At 33.2% G+C, this 23,850-nt stretch overlaps 1 protein-coding gene across 3 annotated transcripts in view; it reads left to right on the top strand.

Moving 5' to 3' along the window:
* LOC135126635 (furin-like protease 2) overlaps positions 1-23,850 on the top strand; it is a 429,769-nt gene that overhangs the window by 103,645 nt on the left and 302,274 nt on the right. For all 3 annotated transcript variants that reach the window (XM_064052673.1, XM_064052672.1, XM_064052674.1), the window contains one exon: positions 16,135-16,415. In XM_064052673.1, the coding sequence (XP_063908743.1) occupies positions 16,239-16,415 (177 nt within the window). In that variant the 5' untranslated portion in view covers positions 16,135-16,238. The remainder of the gene's footprint in view (positions 1-16,134; positions 16,416-23,850) is intronic.

Here is a 23,850-nt window from a genome sequence, read left to right as displayed (position 1 = left end):
CATTTACTTCAGAAGAACTAAAGGATTTTCTCGGATTTAAACAGCGAATTAACCACAAATATGTTTTACCAGTTTTATTAATTGTTGCTGACGAATGATGTTTATAAACAGATTAAATTTTACCTGGGGCCGGCCAGTAGTATAATTTAGCCCTGTTGTCGCATCTTCGCAACCAGCAACACTAATTAATAATTGCTTTCCCGCCGATTGCGCTTGCTATAGACGCTACTATGGCAACTATTCTTTATCTCCCAGGGTATTATTTGCTTAATAACGTATCTCAAAGCCATGCCATTATAGACTAATAATAAACCGGTAAGACATAAAGGTAATTTATAGTTTGTCGGTATAGATTTTGGTTTGGAGTTTTTGGATCATCTTATAATAGTTAAGTTTTGGTACAGTAAAGTAGCTTTTGCATATTTATTTTTGCTACAATTTTGTGACGTGCCGTTGTAATGAGATATTGATAGTTATTACCTTGTACCGACGTAAATACGACGTAGTGTTTTGAGTAAGCGTTGAACATATTACAAAAGCTTGGAAGTTATCTTTTTGGAATCCGTTTCCTGGATCTTCCCCTCAAACCGAGAAATTTACAAACCCCGCTATGTGGTTTGCTAGTAGCGCAGAGGGGTGAGTATTTCAATTTGGCCACTTTCGAAAATGCATCCGAGGCATATAATCCTTGTACACCGCTCGCTTTTCGCTTCTCATATTTTAATTATGCCTCAACATGAACTGACAAAAGCAGAATTTATTTCCACTGTTGGGAATTTCACAATTCCCCGCTTCAGAAGATATATTTGAATTATCCCACATCCATCGCGGTTGAAGTTGGAATAAAATCCCTGGTAACGTCAACATTATATTGGACTTTGCTGTCAGTTTCTTGTAGAGATGGTAGACAAACCTGTGATGCTCTGTTCTTTTTCTTTTCTCAAAAAGACTCAATGTGGATTTGTTGCCTTCAAATTTGTCAACTCCGCATTCCCATTTATCATTTAGGACGTTTAAAAGTTTTCCTCAAGCCAACGGCGAATTAATGCAGTGTCTATCTTCTGAAAAAGTGAACGACGATAACAGTAAAATTGGATGGAGCATTAGGGCCAATTCAAAATTAATGCCCGACTAACTTTTATGCCGACGAAGCGTCTTTCATGTTCGCAGGAGACACTTTAAGATTTTTCCTCGTCCATTTACACACACACACCCTAACATCGAACTCAGCATTCTTCGATAACCATTATGTGGAATTTAGTTGATTTTGGACATGCCGCATAAGAAGTCACTTAAATTAGAACTCTCACCCTTACCACCAGTAGCTAGTTTCATGTATAATTCAATGAACAATTCGGGGGTAATTATTGGAGCGAGTAAGAGTCCGATAAAGCTTAATACTAATTTATTTAAGGAAATCGATTTGAATATACACAAAACTAAATATTTACATTCTAACAGTGACTATAGACATTTAGGTTTGTAAAAGGCGAATGCATTGTGTGCCCGCGTTTGGATTAATTTGTTGTTGGGGTCCCACTGAATTCGGAGCGTTCCTGTTTTAGTAAATAGTCACTGTTTTTAGAGTTTGCCAGCTAAAATGCCGACGATTTTGCACGTTCTTTTCCGCTGCAGTTAAGTAATTAATGTCGTCAAAAACAATTAAAACATGTCTCGATATACGGTTTATTTGTTAGAGTCAACAGGAATTGCATGTATATCGCCTCAATGAAAAACACCATATTCTGATTCCATTCTTAGCCAAGACCAGCCTGAACAATATTGTATTTTTCAATCCTCAAAATACAATTGTTGTTTTCTGTGTGTTAACATTTTATATGTTGCGACGAACGCACGGGTTCGATCAGCTTTCCGGAAATGCATGGGGTGACTAGATCCTTTTAGGAACGCAGAGGCATTTTGTACACAAATGTGCCCCATAGAGTACTCGTAAGTGACTTGATTTCGATTCCCTCATCTTGATTTCGCTATTGTAGTCTTTATCTTTTTACTTCCCGAGCGTAAGCAAAGGAAGTATTGTAATCGAGTCCGTCGGCCGACTCTCTACTTTTACGTTTTCTCGATCTTTCATGACCCCTAGAAGACGAAGAAATAGGTCTCCCATTTCCGTCTGTCTGTCCGTCTGTCCGTCTGTCCGTCTGTCCGTCTGTCCGTCTGTCCGTCTGTCCGTCTGTTGTCACGGATTTTTATTAGACAGATAATCTCCGAAAGTACTCGACCGATTGTTGTGAAATTTTGTACTTATATTAAGAATATCATGTAGATGGTAAAACGCTAACCAAAATTTGTCGAATCATCCCCACCACTAAAGCGATGACGTCACTTCAAAATTGTACATAGTAAATGGGTTTTCAATTGTATAAAATAACATAGTCCTACACATGTAGTTTACAACTCTGAATCGACTTTTCACCCGAAACGTCCAGATTTTTGGAAAAAAAAATCAAAATTATAAAACAACATTTTGAAATTTAATTTTTAATCTGCTAACCAGAATGCTTTGAAATGTTGCAGATGTTTTAAGGCTATAAAGAGCATCATAAATCTTTAGTCAAAAAATATTTGCTTATCCCCTCCAAAAACTTGATGACGTCAGCTCAAAAGTTTGTGGAATAAATCATATCTAAAATGTACAAAATATGATGAGTCTGTACTTGTGAACTATCACTCCATTAATATTTTTTGGATTTGCATATACAGGGTGACTCAAAAAAATTAATGAATGCGTACATATATTTTATTGATTTAATCAGGAACTACAAAACCGAATGCTCTGAAATCTTGCAGATGTTTTAAGGTCATAAAGAGCATAATAAATGTTTAGTCAAAATATATTTGCTTATCCCCTCCAAAAACTTGATGACGTCAGCTCGAAAGTTTGCCGAATAAATCATATCTAAAATGTACAAAATATGATGAGCCTGTACTTGTCATTTATCACTCCATTCATATTTTTTGGATTTCCATATACAGAGTGACTCAAAAAAATTAATGAATGCGTAAATTTATTTTATTGATTTAATCAGGAACTACAAAACCGAATGCTTTGAAATCTTGCAGATGTTTTAAGGTTATAAAGAGCATAATAAATTTTTAGTCAAAATATATTTGGTTATCTTCTACAAAAAACTGATGACGTCAGCTCAAAAGTTTTCCGAATAAATCGTATCTAAAATGTACAAAATATGATGAGTCTGTACTTGTGATTTATCATTCCATTCATATTTTTGGATTTGCATATGCAGGGTGACTCAAAAAAATTAATGAAGGCGTGAATTTATTTTATCGATTTAATCAGGAATTACAAAACCGAATGCTTTGAAATCTTGGGAATATTTTAAAGTTATTATAAGCATGGTAAACTTTTGTTCAAAATGTATTTGTTCATCCCTCCTAAAAAAATTGATGACGTCACCCTTAAATTTTGCTGAATAAATCCTATCTAAAATGCAAAAAATATGATGAGTTTGTACTTGTGATTTATCATTCCATTCATATTTTTTAGATTTTCTTAAGAGGTGGTTCAAAAAAATTAATGAAGTCAATTTATTTTATTGATTAAATTAAAGGCAACACTTATTATTAGTATTACACCCCAACCAACCCAATTTGGTAGACACAAAATTTGTTAAAGGAAAAACTCGGTTGAAACATAAGGGTAGCACGCTTATTTACATCGACTTTAACATTACAGACCTGCATTTGTTTTATGCGTTCACTTGATTCCGCGAATGTGAAATAGACATGTTTATAATCAACCAATTGTGAATTTCACCGTCAAGAATTAAAATAAAACCCAATGTTTTATATAATAAGCGGAAGTCGAAGCAATAAAACCGACGGTCGTTTTGTTTACAGTTTCTGTGTTTGGCTCTCACGTATGCTGTTACGCCTGTCATCTTAAATTAACATATTTTATACATACACGATTTTCAGTTGCCTCTGATACGTAGGTATACGTGAGTAAATTGTTTCGTTATTTTATTGATTATTACAAATCAATATTCAAACGACCCAATTCATTTTCCCGAAAATTTGAGAATATAATAATTTTATTCTTAGTATTACACTACATCTATCCCAACTGATATACGTGTCCTTGCAAAAATGTTGATGACGTCATCGCAATTTTTTTTTAAATTCCCACTACAAAAATGTAATGAGAAAAAAAACACAATAGGCATGCAGTCGTCAAGTTTCCGACAGCGAGGGAAGTACTGTCTAAACTCTTTAGACCAATTTTTACTTCCCGAGCGTAAGCAAAGGAAGTATTGTAATCGAGTCCGTCGGCCGACTCTCTACTTTTACGTTTTCTCGATCTTTCATGACCCCTAGAAGACGAAGAAATAGGTCTCCCATTTCCGTCTGTCTGTCCGTCTGTCCGTCTGTCCGTCTGTCCGTCTGTCCGTCTGTCCGTCTGTCCGTCTGTCCGTCTGTTGTCACGGATTTTTATTAGACAGATAATCTCCGAAAGTACTCGACCGATTGTTGTGAAATTTTGTACTTATATTAAGAATATCATGTAGATGGTAAAACGCTAACCAAAATTTGTCGAATCATCCCCACCACTAAAGCGATGACGTCACTTCAAAATTGTACATAGTAAATGGGTTTTCAATTGTATAAAATAACATAGTCCTACACATGTAGTTTACAACTCTGAATCGACTTTTCACCCGAAACGTCCAGATTTTTGGAAAAAAAATCAAAATTATAAAACAACATTTTGAAATTTAATTTTTAATCTGCTAACCAGAATGCTTTGAAATGTTGCAGATGTTTTAAGGCTATAAAGAGCATCATAAATCTTTAGTCAAAAAATATTTGCTTATCCCCTCCAAAAACTTGATGACGTCAGCTCAAAAGTTTGTGGAATAAATCATATCTAAAATGTACAAAATATGATGAGTCTGTACTTGTGAACTATCACTCCATTAATATTTTTTGGATTTGCATATACAGGGTGACTCAAAAAAATTAATGAATGCGTACATATATTTTATTGATTTAATCAGGAACTACAAAACCGAATGCTCTGAAATCTTGCAGATGTTTTAAGGTCATAAAGAGCATAATAAATGTTTAGTCAAAATATATTTGCTTATCCCCTCCAAAAACTTGATGACGTCAGCTCGAAAGTTTGCCGAATAAATCATATCTAAAATGTACAAAATATGATGAGCCTGTACTTGTCATTTATCACTCCATTCATATTTTTTGGATTTCCATATACAGAGTGACTCAAAAAAATTAATGAATGCGTAAATTTATTTTATTGATTTAATCAGGAACTACAAAACCGAATGCTTTGAAATCTTGCAGATGTTTTAAGGTTATAAAGAGCATAATAAATTTTTAGTCAAAATATATTTGGTTATCTTCTACAAAAAACTGATGACGTCAGCTCAAAAGTTTTCCGAATAAATCGTATCTAAAATGTACAAAATATGATGAGTCTGTACTTGTGATTTATCATTCCATTCATATTTTTGGATTTGCATATGCAGGGTGACTCAAAAAAATTAATGAAGGCGTGAATTTATTTTATCGATTTAATCAGGAATTACAAAACCGAATGCTTTGAAATCTTGGGAATATTTTAAAGTTATTATAAGCATGGTAAACTTTTGTTCAAAATGTATTTGTTCATCCCTCCTATAAAAATTGATGACGTCACCCTTAAATTTTGCTGAATAAATCCTATCTAAAATGCAAAAAATATGATGAGTTTGTACTTGTGATTTATCATTCCATTCATATTTTTTAGATTTTCTTAAGAGGTGGTTCAAAAAAATTAATGAAGTCAATTTATTTTATTGATTAAATTAAAGGCAACACTTATTATTAGTATTACACCCCAACCAACCCAATTTGGTAGACACAAAATTTGTTAAAGGAAAAACTCGGTTGAAACATAAGGGTAGCACGCTTATTTACATCGACTTTAACATTACAGACCTGCATTTGTTTTATGCGTTCACTTGATTCCGCGAATGTGAAATAGACATGTTTATAATCAACCAATTGTGAATTTCACCGTCAAGAATTAAAATAAAACCCAATGTTTTATATAATAAGCGGAAGTCGAAGCAATAAAACCGACGGTCGTTTTGTTTACAGTTTCTGTGTTTGGCTCTCACGTATGCTGTTACGCCTGTCATCTTAAATTAACATATTTTATACATACACGATTTTCAGTTGCCTCTGATACGTAGGTATACGTGAGTAAATTGTTTCGTTATTTTATTGATTATTACAAATCAATATTCAAACGACCCAATTCATTTTCCCGAAAATTTGAGAATATAATAATTTTATTCTTAGTATTACACTACATCTATCCCAACTGATATACGTGTCCTTGCAAAAATGTTGATGACGTCATCGCAATTTTTTTTTAAATTCCCACTACAAAAATGTAATGAGAAAAAAAACACAATAGGCATGCAGTCGTCAAGTTTCCGACAGCGAGGGAAGTACTGTCTAAACTCTTTAGACCAATTTTTTGACCAATGAGGTACCATACTACCTAGAATACAGCAATCATCATCCAACTGCATTTCTCCCCCTTCACTGGTGCGTTGGACTTGGACCATCGCGGTCCGAGAGTGTCTCACCATTACAGTCACTGTTGCCGTTCTTTTAGGTGTTAGTAGATTTTGTTTGAAATTGATCCTGCAACTTTGGTCTATTGAAGTGACCCAGTTTTGTTGAGGGTTACATCTTCCCTGAGTTTTTTTTTTGCATGCAGTATTTATTATTCTAGCAATCTTCGGTATTATGAAGAGACAAGTGACTGTCTGTCCGTCTGTCCGTCCGTCTGTCCCTCCGTCTGTCCGTCTGTCTGCCGTCCCGGATTTTTATTAGACAGATAATCTCCGAAAGTACTGGACCGATTGTTGTGAAATTTTGTAGTTATATTAGGAATATCATGTAGATGGTAAAACGCTAACCAAAATTTGTCTAATCATCCCCACCACTAATGTGATGACGTCACTTCAAAATTGTACATAGGAAATGGGTTTTAAATTGTATAAAATAATACAGTCCTAAACATGTAGTTTACGACTCCGAATTGAGTTTTTACCCGAAACGTTCAGATTTTTGGAAAAAAAAATCAAAATTATAAAACAACATTTTGCAATTTAATTTTGAATCTGCTAATCCGAATGTTTTGAAATGTTGCAGATGTTTTAAGGCTATAAAGAGCATCATAAATCTTTACTCAAAATATATTTGGTTATCCCCTCCAAAAACTTGATGACGTCAGCTCAAAAGTTTGCCAAATAAATTCTATGTAAAATGTACAAAATATGATGAGTCTGTGCTTGTGATATATCACTCCATTCATATTTTTGGGATTTGCATATACAGAGTGACTCAAAAAATTAATGAATGCGTGAATTTATTTTATTGAATTAATCAGAAAACTACAAAACCCAATGCTTTGAAATCTTGCAGATGTTTTAAGGTTATAAAGAGCATAATAAATGTTTAGTCAAAATACATTTGCTTATCCCCTCCAAAAAATTGATGACGTCAGCTCGAAAGTTTGCCAAAGAAATCCTATTTAAACTGTACAAAATATGATGAGTCTGTACTTGTGATTTATCACTCCATTGATATTTTTTGGATTTGCATATACAGGGTGACTCAAAAGAACTAATGAATGCGTAAATTTATTTTACTGATTTACTCAGGAACTACAAAACCGAATGCTTTGAAATCTTGCAGATGTTTTAAGGTTATAAAGAGCATAATAAATGTTTAGTCAAAATATATTTGCTTATCCCCTCCAAAAACTTGATGACCTCAGCTCAAAAGTTTGCCGAATAAATCATATCTAAAATGTACAAAATATGATGAGTCTGTACTTGTGATCTATCACTCCATTCAAATTTTTTCGATTTGCATATACAGAATGACTCAAAAAATTAATGAATGCGTGAATTTATTTTATTGAATTAATCAGAAAACTACAAAACCCAATGCTTTGCAATCTTGCAGATGTCTTAAGGTTATAAAGAGCATAATAAATGTTTAGTCAAAATACATTTGCTTATCCCCTCCAAAAAATTGATGACGTCAGCTCGAAAGTTTGCCGGAGAAATCCTGTTTAAACTGTACAAAATATGATGAGTCTGTACTTGTGATTTATCACTCCATTGATATTTTTTGGATTTGCATATACAGGGTGACTCAAAAAAATTAATGAATGCGTAAATTTATTTTATTGATTTAATCAGGAACTACAAAACCGAATGCTTTGAAATCTTGCAGATGTTTTAAGGTATATAAAGACCATAATAAATGTTTAGTCCAAATATATTTGCTTATCCCCTCCAAAAATTTGATGACGTCAGCTCAAAAGTTTGCCGAATAAATCGTATCTAAAATGTACAAAATATGATGAGTCTGTACTTGTGATCTATCACTCCATTCATATTTTTTGGATTTGCATGTACAGGATGACTCAAAAAAATTAATGAATGCATAAATTTATTTTATTGATTTACTCAGAAACTACAAAACCGAATTCTTTGAAATCCACTGCGAAAAAAAAAACATAATAGGCATGCAGTCGTCACGTTTCCGACAGCGAGGGAAGTACTGTCTAAACTCTTTAGACCAATTTTTTGAATTATGTAGAACAAGGTTAAATATCAAACGAAGCTGAGTTCTCTAATGGTCAAGTAACATTCAATGTTCTGTTTGTATGTAAATAGGAGTAATAATGTAATGATATTTATTTCGAAAACGCATCAGTCTGTCATATCTAGCCTGGCCCTACAGTCTCAATACCGTCTGGATTGGTTCGATCATATGCAGGTGTTTATTGACAAATAGAAGGGCAATAAACATTATTCAACCGAAGTTCATATTTTTAAGATACGATGGCTTTCAAAGTTAGGTCTGCGACTTTTGTTTGCCACGAGTATACCCCATCTCGTTGCCAGTGAACAGAGCTTCCTTTCTTAACCATTTTTCTATTTATTGTTTCGAAAAAGTTCTTATATTTTTATAGTGTTTATGTAACATATAAAATAACATTGTAATAGAGTTTTATTGTTAATGTTTTTTTTTATTTTTCCTTCCTGAGCGTAAGCTAACTAAGAACAAAAAATTATCGACCTGAAATTTGCGTACTTTAAGAATACCATAAAACGCCATTACTGTTTCTGTTTTAAAGACTCAAAGCTAATTATAGGGAAGAACCCAAATTATCGTGTCTCTGGAGATATGTGCCAGCTTCAGGAATAATTTGCCGTCCCTTGATGAATTAAGAACTTTGAGGCTTCGATGTCGTTCATGAGTATCTTTCCCCTTTCTCTCCTCTCTGAAAAGTTTACGGGTCAGAGCCTCAAACTTTGTAAACTAGTAGACTGACCTTAGATTTTTCTTTGTCAAGCCATGAAAAAGTCGAATTAAGTTTTTGGTCGAAATGATTTTTAAGTAGTTTTACCCTTCATTTTATGGGTCTTTGAAACTCGACCACCTTATTTCTTATTTAATGAACGCAGTTTCGGAAAGTAATCGTCTTTTGTTTGATATTGACTTGGCAAAGGCTAAATTTTAAATTAATGAAATTTCAGTGCTTTTGAAATTGCAGTTTTTTTTTCAGGTTTTGTATTTTCATCTCGATACAATGGAGGTATTTGAGATGTTCATAAATTGTAGGGTACAATAGACAAGGATACTTTCGTTTCAGATTAAAGACGTTTATTTCGGGTCATAAATAAATCTGTTTTACTTTTGATTTGATTCTGGAAAACGGCACGAACTGCTGTAAATTTTCTTTTGGCACGCTATTATAAGAAGCATCAGTTGGAATTCGTTTTTTCACTTTTCTTTATTTGTGAGGAAAAATTTTAAAGGGTGGAAGATTTATGCGAAGGAATTAATGTGAAGTACAAAAAGAAATGGCAGCGAATATATCTCCGGTGGTGCGAATTATTGGACCCTAACATGCCAGAGTAATTTAAAAGTTAACCAGCGTACAAATTTTAGTTTTTAATCAAATGGTTTAATATTATAGCTTTAGGGTGTGTATGTTGTTTTTGTTGTTGTTTACTGTATTTTTTTATGGTTTTTAATTATTTACAATGTGGTTTAGCAATCTAAAAGTTGTTGTTTTGTGTTTACTTTTAATGTGACCGAATTTCTCTCGCCCCTGAAGTACAATATAGGTTTTTCGTGAATTTGATTTTTTTATGTGAACCCTTATGAGTTAAAATAAAGATATGTATGTACCGTTAAAGTAAATGCAAAAAAGTGTACTACGCGTACGTTTCAAATGAGTTTTCCCCTAACAAAATTTTGTGAAGAGATCATCAACGTCTACCACCTTGGATAGATGCAGTGTAAAACTAATGATAACAATATTGTGATCCCAAATTTTCAGGAAAATGGAGTGAGCCGTTCTTGATTTAATCACAAAAATAAATAATTTACTCATTCATTAATTTTTGTAAGTCAGCATGTATAAGAAATTCAAACACTTTTGATGTAGTCGTAAACCACAAGTATAGACTCATCATATTTTGCACATTTTACGTAGGACTTATTACAAATTTGCCATGTTTACGATACGTTTGAAACATCAACAAAGCATTCGGTTGTGCAGTTCCTGATTTAATCAATACAATGAATCGACTCTTTCCGTATTTTTTTTGGGTCACCTGGATAAGTAATTTTCAAAACTATGATTGCGTTGGTAAACCACAAGTATATGGTCATAATATTTTGCATATTTCAGAGAGGATAAACGAATATTTTTTTCTTAACGATTTACCATGACTACGGAAACATTAAAATGTTTACAAGATTTCAGAGCATTCGGTTTTTCAGTTTCAAAGTTAAATCGCAAAATATTGTTATACAATTTTGATTTTTTCCCAAAAAATTTGTATGTGTAGGATGAAAATTCGACACGGATTCACACACCACAAATGCAGGCACGTCTTATTTTATAAAACTAAAAAAACTACTATTATAAATTTTGGAGTTGACGTCATCGCATTGGTGGTGGGAATGATTATACAAATTTTGGTGAGCGTTTAACAATCTACATGATATTCCTAATATCCATATAAAATTTGACAACAATCGGTCCCGCAGGTTCGGAGATCACGTGTCTAATAAAAATGGATACGGACAGACAGACGGAAACGGGATACCACTTTGTTCGAAAGCTAGGTCATGGCATGTCGAGAAAAGATGAAAGTGGCAATTCGCTTGATGAGAAACCCATATTAATGCCGTTGTTTCTTCGGAATGTTATTTGTTTTGTTCGCTTCTTTTAGAGAATAGTAATAATTAGTTTCGATTTTTTGCTGTATTTTCTGTTGTTTGAAACATACATTTAAATTTGATGACTTGATGAATGACTCCGGTAACAACGTCCGATAAAGGCGCCTTTACGTTATGTGATTAAATCACATGATTTTTCGCATGAATTTATCATTTCAAAAATCATTGGCCATGTGATTTACCTAATAATAATTTCTTATTTTTCTTGCACCCGACTTGTGTTTACATTGCTATGATGCATGCTTATGTATGACAAAATACAGAGTCATCAAAATTGATTGAGAAAGTTGGGAAACCTGAACTTGAATAATTTGGTTTATTAAGTTGTATAAAAATAGAAGGTGCTAGATTTGAAGTTTCAAGTTTCAAATTTCAAAACTCAGGGGCGTCTTTTTTCGATTTTTTTTTGTTGTCCGATTTGAAGTCTCCAATTTTAGATTTGTTTATTTCTGGAATTTGTTCGCAAAAATGCGAGTAGCAATAAGGTATAGAGTGCGCATCGACCAAGGAGATTCGTATAAACGTTAAAACCGTTCGCAACTTTGCAAGGAGGTAACTTTCCTGTCTGCAACTGATTCAGGTGAGTCCGACAATCAACCCCTCATGCAAGATGGGTGATCAATCTTTGTCTTTGAATTTAGCCCGTCTTGTAGAATCGTTGCGCGCGCACTTACATTCCAGAATCCCGTTTTTTGATTGGCCACTTTCAGGTCACTTAACACCCACAACCGCCTCTGTTATTTACAACAGCACAAAAACCGAACAACCTTGATGCTTTACATTCTTTTTAACGACGCCGCCGTATCGGCCGCTATCTTCCAAGTGAAAACTCCGAAAAAAACACTTTTCACATCCTCTTGGAAGCGCCAAGCCAACTTTGTCTTTATGTCTTTATGATATGAAGCTAATCCACTCTGGTTCAGATTATGCCAGTTCTCTTGTCACGCCACTGAATTCATTGCCACATAACCTGAAACAAACCGGTCATAAGGTTGATAAACTTCACGGCAAAAACAGGGAGTACCAACTCTCTCAATCAATTTTGATGACTCTGTACATCTGAATTGACAATACACAGTAGTGTAATTTTAGTGACAATTGATGTTGATAGTAAAGTTATTTTCAAAAAATTTAATTTTCAATTTTAAAGCGAAGATAGCACAATGCATTTTTTTATCTTAAAAAAATGTGTGACAATAATCATCTTTTTGAAATAACGATTGTTGATATTACTTCAATCGCGAAAATAAGAATACAATAAGAGTATGGGCTGGCAATGGCTCCTACGGTGAGATTGTGGTCGAGCCATATTGAACTTGATATTTATTTGAAGAATTGAAATACGAATATCCATCAAGTTTTAAAAATGTTTGTCATATGTCCTCGAATACATTCGATATTCTCTTACAACAAGTTGTTTCAACTTGTTAATCTCTATTTTATTTAATTTGTCGGTAAAGCAGGTCACATCAGAACAGGCACCGTTCTATTCCTTGTGACCGACAAGATTCAATATGCTTTTCTCTGTGACTGTCTTTATGACAAGTTCCTTATGGTAAAATCACTAGATTATAAACGTAAAATTTTAGCTTATGATAAAATCATGTGACTAGTCATGTGATTAATCACACAATATAAAGACGCCTTAAGTGACAATTATATGATGATTGAAAATAAATGTATTTTTTATTGCAGAATTATTACGATTACAATAAATAATAACATCTTATCATACGAGCCCTAACAACTAAATATTGGGACACCAAAAAATTTTTATAAAAAAAATCACCAAACTTTTTAACAAAAATGTAATTTATTTTAGATAATTAAAATTTTAAAATTAATACGTTTTGCAAAACTGTTAATGTTTACAGCACAACAAAAACTGATTTCTAACTCAAACAGTGACATAAAACTCTAAAACAACGTAACATTTTGTGACACATAAATATTGGGACACAGCAAATTCAGTAACTGGTCATATCTCCTTTTGCCTTAATAATTGCAGGAATTCTTGCCATCATACTTTCAACTAATTTTCTACAATACACAGGAGTTGTTACCGTATCCTACACTCGCTAAATTTCCCGTTGCAGATTGACAATCGCTTGTGATGGATGATTTCCTAAATATTTTTTTATTTCACGCCATACCGTCTCTACTAGATTAGGATCTGGGCTATTCGATGATCAGGGCAAACATTTATATTATTATTCTTTGTAATAAGTGTTGTAGTGTAACTTGAAGCATCATCCTGTTGAAAAATATAAATATCAACAGGATAGACTGCTTCAGTAGTTGTTAATATTTCTTTACAAAGTCTCTTGATATTTGTTTGAATTTGTAATTTCCCTTCCATGAACGTTGTTAAGTGGTCTTTAAATTCCGTTAATAGACATGCACCCCCAAACCATTTTTCCGCTTGCAAACTTGACTCTTTGTTTGAGATAATCCATATTAAAATTCCTTTTTTATTTCAATAACTCTTTTTCGATTATTATCTCACCCAGACATCAAATTTGGACTCAGCGTTATGTATTACTTTTCTCCAATTTTTATTTTGGTCAAATTAACCGATTTTTCTTGTGGGCAGTTTTTAATTGTGGTTTTACTTTAGCCTAAAATAATATAAATAAATAATAAAGTCCATCAAAGATAACTTTATTTAAGATTTACAATTAAAAACCAAGGCCTGATTTGTGTATGCATTCGCGACAATATTGTCTTGAAAAATTTAGTTGGTTATCGCTATTCCAGCAAGTAGTAATTTCTCTTGAAGTAGTCCGTCGTCCACTTTTATAAATTTTCATCAGTTGTCGTTGATTACGCGGCTTCACAAGTGGTGACCTACCGGGAATTTTACCTTTTATTCCGATGGTACCTCTGTCTGCGTAATATTTTACAACATTTACCATCGACGACTAAGCTATTTGGAACAAATCTTCACTTTTTCTTAGCGATTTTCCCTTGAGGTACTGAGAAATTATTATTTTCAGAACTTTTACTAAAACTAGCCCGCCGCTAACTATTTTTTTCTAAATAAAACCAACACTAGCATGAAATGCTACGATCCCTATAATAATGGCAGCATTTACCACCTACTACGTTTGTATTTCGATAGTATACTTAGCAAATTTTCTCGGGTGTCCCAACATTTAAATGTCAGCAAAAATTGCACATTTTTTAGTTAGGTGACAATTTTTGCGCTCTAAGAAAATTTATTAATTTGCAAAATACCTCACTCTCTGCCAAAATAGATGCCAATGCAAAATTTGCATTTAGTCCAAACGAATTGAATGATATCAAAAATATCTACCGGATTTTTTTGAGAAATTGTCTGTGTCCCAATATTTAGTTGTTAGGGCTCGTAGTCCTTGATGCATAATACTCAATTTTTTTGATAGTTAAATATTTTACATTAAATAATTTAAATACTGTGTAAAAATTTTGAAAATTATTTTCAGTTTGTTTTGTTACACTTGTTTACACTTACATCAAGAAGGAACTTGTACATGCCCTGACGAGTTTCTTCTGTCAAATTATCTGTTTTTCTTTGAATAGGGGCAATTGGTCGTATTTCCAGATCCACATTGTCTCCACATGGGTATTTTAAACATAAAGTTAAAAAGTTATATCCAGAATTGCGGAAATTTGCACAAACATTAACATTCAATCTCTTGCCTGCTGTGGGATAAAATTGAAAAACGACGTACAACTTATTCATTGGTGTTAGGTGGTGATAACGTGCTTTTCTTTTATTATTCTCTCAGAAATCTGCCGTATGGTAAACTAGTCTTTGTTTCTTCATTATCATTATCACTATCACTACTTTCAGAAAAACTTGCGGCCACTATTGCAATAATAGTTCAAATCGACAGTGGTGTTGTGACAGGTCGGAAATCGGGTCATTTCTGACCGATTACGCGGCATTAGTGTCATTGCTGACCTCTTTCAGGTTTGTCCGACTCATTGAAAAATGTATCCGTGGGATAGCTGATTTTCTAACCAAAAAGCTAAAGCTGTATGTTACTGACTGATTGTGATTATAACCATGGCCAACTCCATTAATCTCTAAAGAGATATGGTCGTTCCATTCAGCATTTTTGGTTAGTGCGGAAAGAATGCCATGGAATGACCGTAAACTAGCGAACTCTAGTGATCTTTACGTATATTAAATTTTAGTTTAGAGCTCTTTATTTTATTGACATGGATTTTTGTATCCTAATTTAAGCAAATAAAACGTCAAAAATGAATAAGTGTTATTTATGCGACAAGACTAGTAAACCATTCTTTGAATCTCCAACTGACCAACATTTAAAAATCAAATGGCATGTCGAAATTATATCCACTATGTTCAACAGTGACCGCATGAATGAAAAGCCTATCACAAGAGACAGCATATGTGTTGAAATGTAGAGCTGGGAGCACGTACCTATGTATAAAATTTTTTCCAAGTCGAGCAATTCTCGGTTTGTGTAAGGATACTATACCATATACAGTTATTTATTTCGCTTGTCGGTAAATTATTAAAAAATTAGATGACAAATTTCATTCTGCTGACTGTCACTTTTATCATCAGATGGCGCCACTATACTGAAATTTTGAATTATTTGGATAGTCAGCTTTAATAATAATAATCATTTATTTATAAAATTAAAACGAAACATTCATTTATTTTTTTTTATTTTTTTATTTTGAATATTTTAAAGTTTTGGGTAATTTAATCAGCATAATTGTTTAGAACCTACACACAATTCCCTTCTCTCGCATGTTAACACACTAATCAACGTTTCTTTATTTCAGATCTTTTGAAACCATCCAGTGCCCTATGATCGCTCTGAAAATTTTCCTCGTGCAAATCGATCATTTTCAAGCATACTCATCGGTATCCGCTCTTTGGAATCATAATGTACGTAGTCAGATTGTGTAATCTTCTCGTGTGCGGGTGTGTACTGGGCACGGTGGTGCTTTCAGTCGGTCGTGAAGAACCCTTATATTCCAATGAGTTCGCTGTTCACATCCCTGATGGTAACGAGGTGGCGGACGAGATCGCGGCCAAGCACGGATTCGTCAATCGCGGACAGGTGAGTCGTTCATTATACATTTATTCCATCTTGAAGTAAAAAATCAGAATCACTTCATTTGCAATTTTCTACAATTCTGCAGTATTTAATTTCAATTGAAGATTTATGATGCTTTAAAATGTCATAATTATGTAAATGGGACTGATATTTATGAGCTATTGTAAATTTTAATTTGCATTAATGTTTATCGAATGTGTCTGTTGGAATATTTATGTTTACAATAATTGTTATCAATTCGTTGTAGGCTAGTAATTGTTGGTTCATTTAGTGATGTTTTGATGAAGAATAACTGTCCTCCAGGGAAGATTGCATAGTCATTAGCAATGAAACTAATATATAGGTGTCCGGTAATTTGGTGTCGATAGATTTAGCAAGTACAAATTGCGAGAATCCTATCGGTTTTCGGTATAGTTTTCGGAAAAAAAATCGTACTCCTAATAACCATTATGTACGACACTTTTTTAAAAACTGACATTTTTATTAACCAAACATCAGTAATAATAATAATGCTTCAGAATATCGATCTGTGCTTTTTTTATCACACGATATGCTTAAATCAGTTTTAGATCAGGGGTAGTGTTAAAATAATTGTCATTTGAATAAAAACTCGAATAATTGAGTTGAGCATTATTTTCCTACTCTTGGTGTTATAGTGATCCAACTCTGACTTCGTTTTTATGGCACTGCAATCTCAATTACCGCAAGTATTAGGAACTCTATTGAAAATGTAAATAGCCATGCCATAAATCATCTTAAAGGTTTACGGGCCCATACGGTCCTGTGTAGTGTACAGTTGGTTCCTTGATGGTTTATGACCGCTGGATTACTTGCGGGAGAGGCCTCTTGTGGAAGACTTAACTCCTTCACAATAGGATGCAGTCATAAAAACGAACCAGCAGTTGGAGCACTATAACTCTTATTTGTTATTTGTGTAATGAGCTAAGGAAAGACTGCAAATATATACTAAGCTCACTTTAAAAGCTTACTAATAACATTTTATGACATAATTGGTTGACAATGCCGAGTCGGCTTTTCACAGTAGGGTTTTTGTAACCTTGTAAACCCTGTCGTGTGCCTACAGAATTTCCTGTGCTGCTCCAAGCAGACGGTTTTTGGCGGTCGTACCTGCATAATTTATGGTTTTAGAGTTTTGCGGGTTGGGTTGTTTGACTAAAGTTGTAAAATATTATCTGTATGCTTTTAAAGTGATCTTCGTATAATAGTGTAAATAAATAAAGTGGTGCAGTACTGCACCTTGTTAAAGTTTTAAGCACACGCTGTAAAACATTTTATGGGTAATTTTACTTCCCAAGGTATTTTTACAAAGTAGTGTAAAATTACATTTTAGGGTAAAATGGAAAGTATCACTCCCGTCTAAATTTACTTGACAAGGTAAAACTACGCATTCCGTTCTACCTTATAGGGTAAACTTATTACCTGTGTATGATGTAGTTTTACTTTGACTCATAGGAAATTTAATTTTGATTGGGTAATTTTAATAATTCGGGGAAAATTACATTTATATTTCTTTATTGATTAAAAATAAAATACTGCCTAGTAGAGGTAAATACATTTGTTTTTACTAAAAAAAAACTTACCTATGACCAAATTGGATCACTTACTTTTGGGCCGCAGTAAAAATATGACAGTTCAAAATCCGATTCTCCTAAAATATCAGAGTAGACTATGCAATGTAATTTTTTTCACTTAATATTAACACTTTTTAGCATCCTTTTTATGTTTATGCTGAAAAGAACAATATACTTATAGTTTGATCTATAACCAAATTATAGAGTAGTCAATAGTAATAAAATAATGGTGGCCAGTGACAGCAACGCAAGTATGATTGTTCCAGCACATGTATTTCCAGTAACTATGTAAGTGCGTTGCATGTGTTTACAAGTAGGTACATCTGTCAAATATAAATAAAAAAATGTAAATAATACATATAATAACTTATTTAAATGTTAAAAAAGTTCAGTAGTTTCACTTCTGTAAGTAATTGTAGAAAAATTTTATTTCAGAGCATTCTTAACTCCTGTTCATGCATTATTTTTCTATTACCATTAATGAGATCATTAAACTCTGTAGCGTAGTTTTTTGATAAGAGACAAAACTGCATTTTAGAAATTGCACAAGGATATATTTTTAAGAAAAGAGTAGGAACATTATTACCCAAACTCATAAATATTATTTTTCTTTATTCTTACCTTCCGAGAATCTGCATCTGATTATGTTACAGGGTTCATATTAACTTAACTGCAAATTTCCATCTATGATAAATTATAAAAAGAACAATACAAAATAAACCTAAATTGAAGAAATATAATTCCTAACCTAAACTATCTAAATGATTAATTAAGATGCTACGTATGTGATTAAAAGAATCAAAATAAATATCACAGTATTCACCAATGGTATTGAAATAGTTACACATAAGTAGTTTTTGTGATCTCTTTAAAGCATTAGAACTACAAAGGGAGAATAGAATGTAACTGAATATCTACTATTTAGTCTAGGTAATAAAAAATATATTTTGCCTACCAGATATGCACATTCGCTATTATAATTAAGTAAGTTATACAAGAACTTAATGATGATAATTGTACGTCTGGTGCTTAGTGAACAGCAATTAAATCTACGTAATAACGTTCGATGATCACAACCTTGTGGTGGATAGGTACCATTTATCAAGTAGGAAACAAATTTCAAAAATTTTCTATGTACCTTTTCCAATTGTTGAATGTGTATAGCATATATAGGATGCGAGTTCAACGCACAGTATTCTAGACGAGATCTAACTAGAGAGTTAAACAAAGTGAGTAAAGCGTCTACATTAGAGAATTCACGGCAATTTCGAAAAATAAACCCGATTGTGAGAGTTTAACAATCAGAAGCCTTCTGGGAAATACATTCAGAAATATGGTTGGTAAACAGAAAATTTCGATCGAAAGTAACACCCAGATCTTTGAAGATTTCCAGACGACTTAAAGATTCACCTTCAATACAATAATTGAAATTAAGAATGTGTTCTTTCTTAGAATATGAAACAATAAAACATTTTGCGTTATTTAAATATAACCGGTTATTTTTGCTCCAAGAAATTAGTCTATTTAAGTCCTCTTGCAACAGTTCACAGTCTCTTAATGGTTTTATTTCAAGAAAAAGTTTCAGGTCATCAGCGAAGAGTAGCTTGTAGCTAAGTATTACATCAACCACGTCATTGATAAAAATTATGAACAATAATGGTCCTAAGTTGGAACCTTGTGGTACACCAGAGCCAGGTGAGAAAGAATTCGAGACAAAATTGCGATGTTTAACAAATAATTCTCTGCCCTGAAGGTACGATTTCATAATCCTTAGTAAGGGTTCAGTAAAACCAAAACACCGGAGTTTATTTAGTAAGATATAGTGATCTATCTGATCAAAAGCCTTGAAAAAATCAGTGTAGATAACATCTACTTGGTGTTTATGATGGATTGCCTCAGAAACAAATTGACTGAAGGTAGTTAGGTTAGTAACAGTAGATCCTTTCTCAATATAGTCGTGCTGAACAGGTGATATAAAGCTTTTTATATTGGAATATATTCTTTGGTATAGTATGGACTTAAAAGCTTTTGCAAAATTGCAAAGTATACATATGGGTTTGTAATTCTCTACGCGCGTCGAATCACCTTTTTTAAAAATTGATGTAACAGAAGCTTTTTTCCATATATCTGGGAACATTGATGAAGTTAACATTAAATTGAAAATATAATAAAGCGGTTTAACTAAGATTTCATCTTCTGAAATTTGTGGGATTGTAGCAGTTAGATTAGGTAAATCAGGACCAGTGAAACTAAAATTTAAATTTGGATTAGAGACAGTAAAAACGCTATTTAAAAATGTGCCAAAGCCGTTGACGATGTCAACTGGGGTGGATAATTCAGAGTTTTGATAAAACGTAAGACCTGGAATTCTCGAACTCCCTTTCTTATTACGACCAAAATTTCTTCGGATCGGAAGAGATTTCAGTTTGAATATTATGCATATAGTTTTTGTAAGCTGTGATTGTTAGAACTTTGCATAGAGACCTAAAATATTTAAATTTATCAAGATCATATTGAGATTTATTGCATTTGTACTTTTTATGATAGCAGTTTTTCTGACCAATACAATTAACAAGATCCTGGGTAAACTTGTGATAAGTACAAACAAGCCTGTGAAAAAGTATCAACAATTTTTTTTTACACTAATTACAGAAGTCTGCGTTGGTCAAATGTGCTGAAAAAGGGAGAAATATTGATACTAGGTTCTTTCACATTTTGTGTTTTTTAGGTCGCGAACGTAAGCTAAGGAAGTGCTGCAAAGTACAAGTGTATTGCACGGCTACTTTCATGTTTTCTCAATGTCTTGTGACCCTTACAGTGCGCAAAAATAAGTCCCCCGTCTGTCTCTCTGTCCTCCTACGCCTCATAAATCCGTTTTGATTTTGTACCCTAGGCATCGAGATTTTTGGAAACAATCAAAATTGTGTAACATCGTTTAGCAGTTTAACTTTAAGACTATTACACTCCATGCTCTGAAATCTTGCAAACATTTTAAGGTAATGTAAGTATGGTAAATCGTTGATCAAAATGTATCCGTTTTTACTTCCCCAGTGTAAGAGAAGGGAGTTTTCTCGACTTTTCATGACCCCGAAAATAAGAAAAAAGTGGCCTTCTGTTTCCGTTTGTCTGTTTGCGGTCTGTCGTCTGCCATCTCTCGTTTGTCGTCTGTCGTCTCTCCACGTCTTTGTCGATTTTTAGGAGACAGATAATCTCCGAAAATATTGGACCGATTGTCGTAAAATTTTGTATACACAGGGTGATAGGAATTTACGTTACTAAATTTTAAGGAGTCCTAATTTACAAGATTCTGAGTCAAAGTCGTTAATAATAATAATATACCTATTATCCTAACATGTACGGTTAAGCCACAATCAGTGCATGTGTCTTTATTTGAGAGCCACTGTCCATACTTTTAATTTGGCGTGCACGTAAGGTATGTACAAGATAAAATTATTATTAGTAACTATTGTTTCCTTTCTCGTTTGTTAGCCGCTCCCTGTAGAAATTATCAGTTCTATACATGCTACTAAAATTTTAAAATGAATTATTATCGATGTAAAAAACAAACATATTTGTTGAATACTTACAAAAATATGGTATAATATATAACTATATGAACCTCTTGGACTTGCTCATAGAAGTAAAACCAGGTATTTGCTTTATTTTAACTAAATCTGTTCGAGTAGCTCATTTTGAAGATGAGAAAAGCGCCTAATTAACATACCGATTTTGTCAGGAGCCAACAAAAGCCTTTTTTCTTGAAGTGATGTTTTCTTTAAACTTTGGTACCATATGTAGAATGAAATAAGCGTAAAGAATTTTCTTCACGCCAGAGGCAATTTTTATTCAGAACGTATATCAAGATATCCAAATCTAACACATACACCAGGTTGATGTATTATTCCCCGGACGATCCAAGTTTTTTCTCTCCGGTGTGGCGTTAGTTTCATAAATAAAAACATATTGCAGAGTTTTCGATGTGTCTCTGGTTACCTGTCACCTACTTTCGAGACGTCAACTTTAGAGTCACCTGTGCACAAAACAAATCGAATTGTATCTTAAAAAAAAAAACAGTGCCAGACGTAGAACCCTCAATGTGACTTTTATTTTCACGAATAACGAGAGTTTTCTGCGATTGAGAGGCGATTTAGATTCAAATTTAACTTAACAAACTTCGGTTTGTTATAGTCTTGGGAGAATTTGCGATCGATTACATGTCTGATGTTTGTGTGCCTGGCATGTTTACTAAAAATCGTTTCTCAACAAAGGTCTTGTCTGCCTCGGTTTGGTTGTTTGGATGCACCTTTGCGGATTTGTTATGTGAAACAAATAGTGAGACGGTTATAGCGTACATGTGCAGTTCCGTAGAGACGTTTTTACTGAGATCTTTAAAAATGAATGGGGGGAGCGGGGGGCATAAACGAAAAAATTTTGATTACCGATTTACCATGTTTCCGATAACTTTCAATCACTTGCAAGTGGTCAGATCAGGTCAGGTCATTCGGTTTGGAGTTTCAAAGTAAAAATAATTTCAAAAAGTGTTAAACAATTTTTTTTCCCAAAGATCTGGATGTCTGGGGTAAGAATTCACCACTGATTCATAAACCACATGCACAGGAATATCTTATTTTATAAAATTTAAATAATATTTACTAACTTAAATTTTGGAGATGACGTCATCCCATTGTTGTTGAGCGTGATTATTTTGTTTAACGTTTTACCACCTACACGATATTCCTATAACACACATACAATTTGACAACAGTCGGTCCAGCAGTTTCGGAGATTATCTGCCTAATAAAAATCCTGACAGACGACAGACAGACGCAAACGGGAGACCTATTTTTCAACTCTAGGGGTCATGAAACGTCGAAAAAACATAAAAGTAACCACTCGTCCAATAGACTTGATTACAATACTTCCTTAACTTAGGTTCAGTAAGTAAAAACATTTTTTTAAACATAGTTAATAATTTCCTTAGAAATTTATGTCATTTGATGATGGGCTCATTCAAGCGTCTTATTAGTGAAACTATCAGTATATGACACTTTTTTTGTTTAAAAACTTTCTCTTTTTTATTGAGGGTGTTCTTTTGACTAGCAGTTAAAAAAATAAATTACATTTTGTTCTCTGTAAATCATTTAACTACTTCTTATTGATTAGTACGCTATCTGCCAGAGTTACCACAATAGATCCGTTTGCAATTAAATTAGTTTCCCTGATGCATTTTAAACAAACGGCAATTCTACGAAATAACTTTAAATTATGTATTACGTTGTTCGCTGTTTGAAGTTATTATTACGGCCTGATGCTATAGTGGAAAGTATTTGAGACTGTATATAATGCCAAATATCACAAGACCGTACAACGGCTCATTATTGTAATACTTTCGCCGCAAGGCGTATTTCATGAATGTAGGGTATTTGAATATTATTACTTTGTCTCTCTAATAAGGTAGGATGTTCCAAATAATTTTTATTACACGTTATATGATCTGTATAATAATCGCCTTATAGGGAAAATAAAAAAAACCGGATATGTAGATTTTTTTGTGGATTATGGTTGTGAGATACAAATGATAATTTATTTAAGTTGTGATTACGTGGTCGTGATTTATTTTATCATTGTGTAATATTAATTGAGTAGATATTGTTTTAGCACCATCATGAAAATAAAATGATAAATCGTTGCTTTTATGGTAGGAATAATTTAAAAAACTCTATATTTTTCACAATCTGTTAAAACTTTGGGCACTGTCGGGTGTGGGACCTTCGGCAAAGGGCCACACTAATAAAGCAGGACAATATGCAGTCCTTTAACCTTGTGACCAAACATATCCAGCTACT

The sequence above is a fragment of the Zophobas morio genome, unplaced genomic scaffold (genome assembly GCF_036711695.1).
Source record: "Zophobas morio isolate AGI-343-1 ecotype UQ-CSIRO unplaced genomic scaffold, CSIRO_AGI_Zmor_V1 ptg000011l, whole genome shotgun sequence".
NCBI classification, from domain to species: Eukaryota; Metazoa; Arthropoda; class Insecta; order Coleoptera; family Tenebrionidae; genus Zophobas; species Zophobas morio.
Note: the sequence above shows the minus strand (reverse complement) of the source record. Positions and strands in the feature narration are given on the sequence as shown.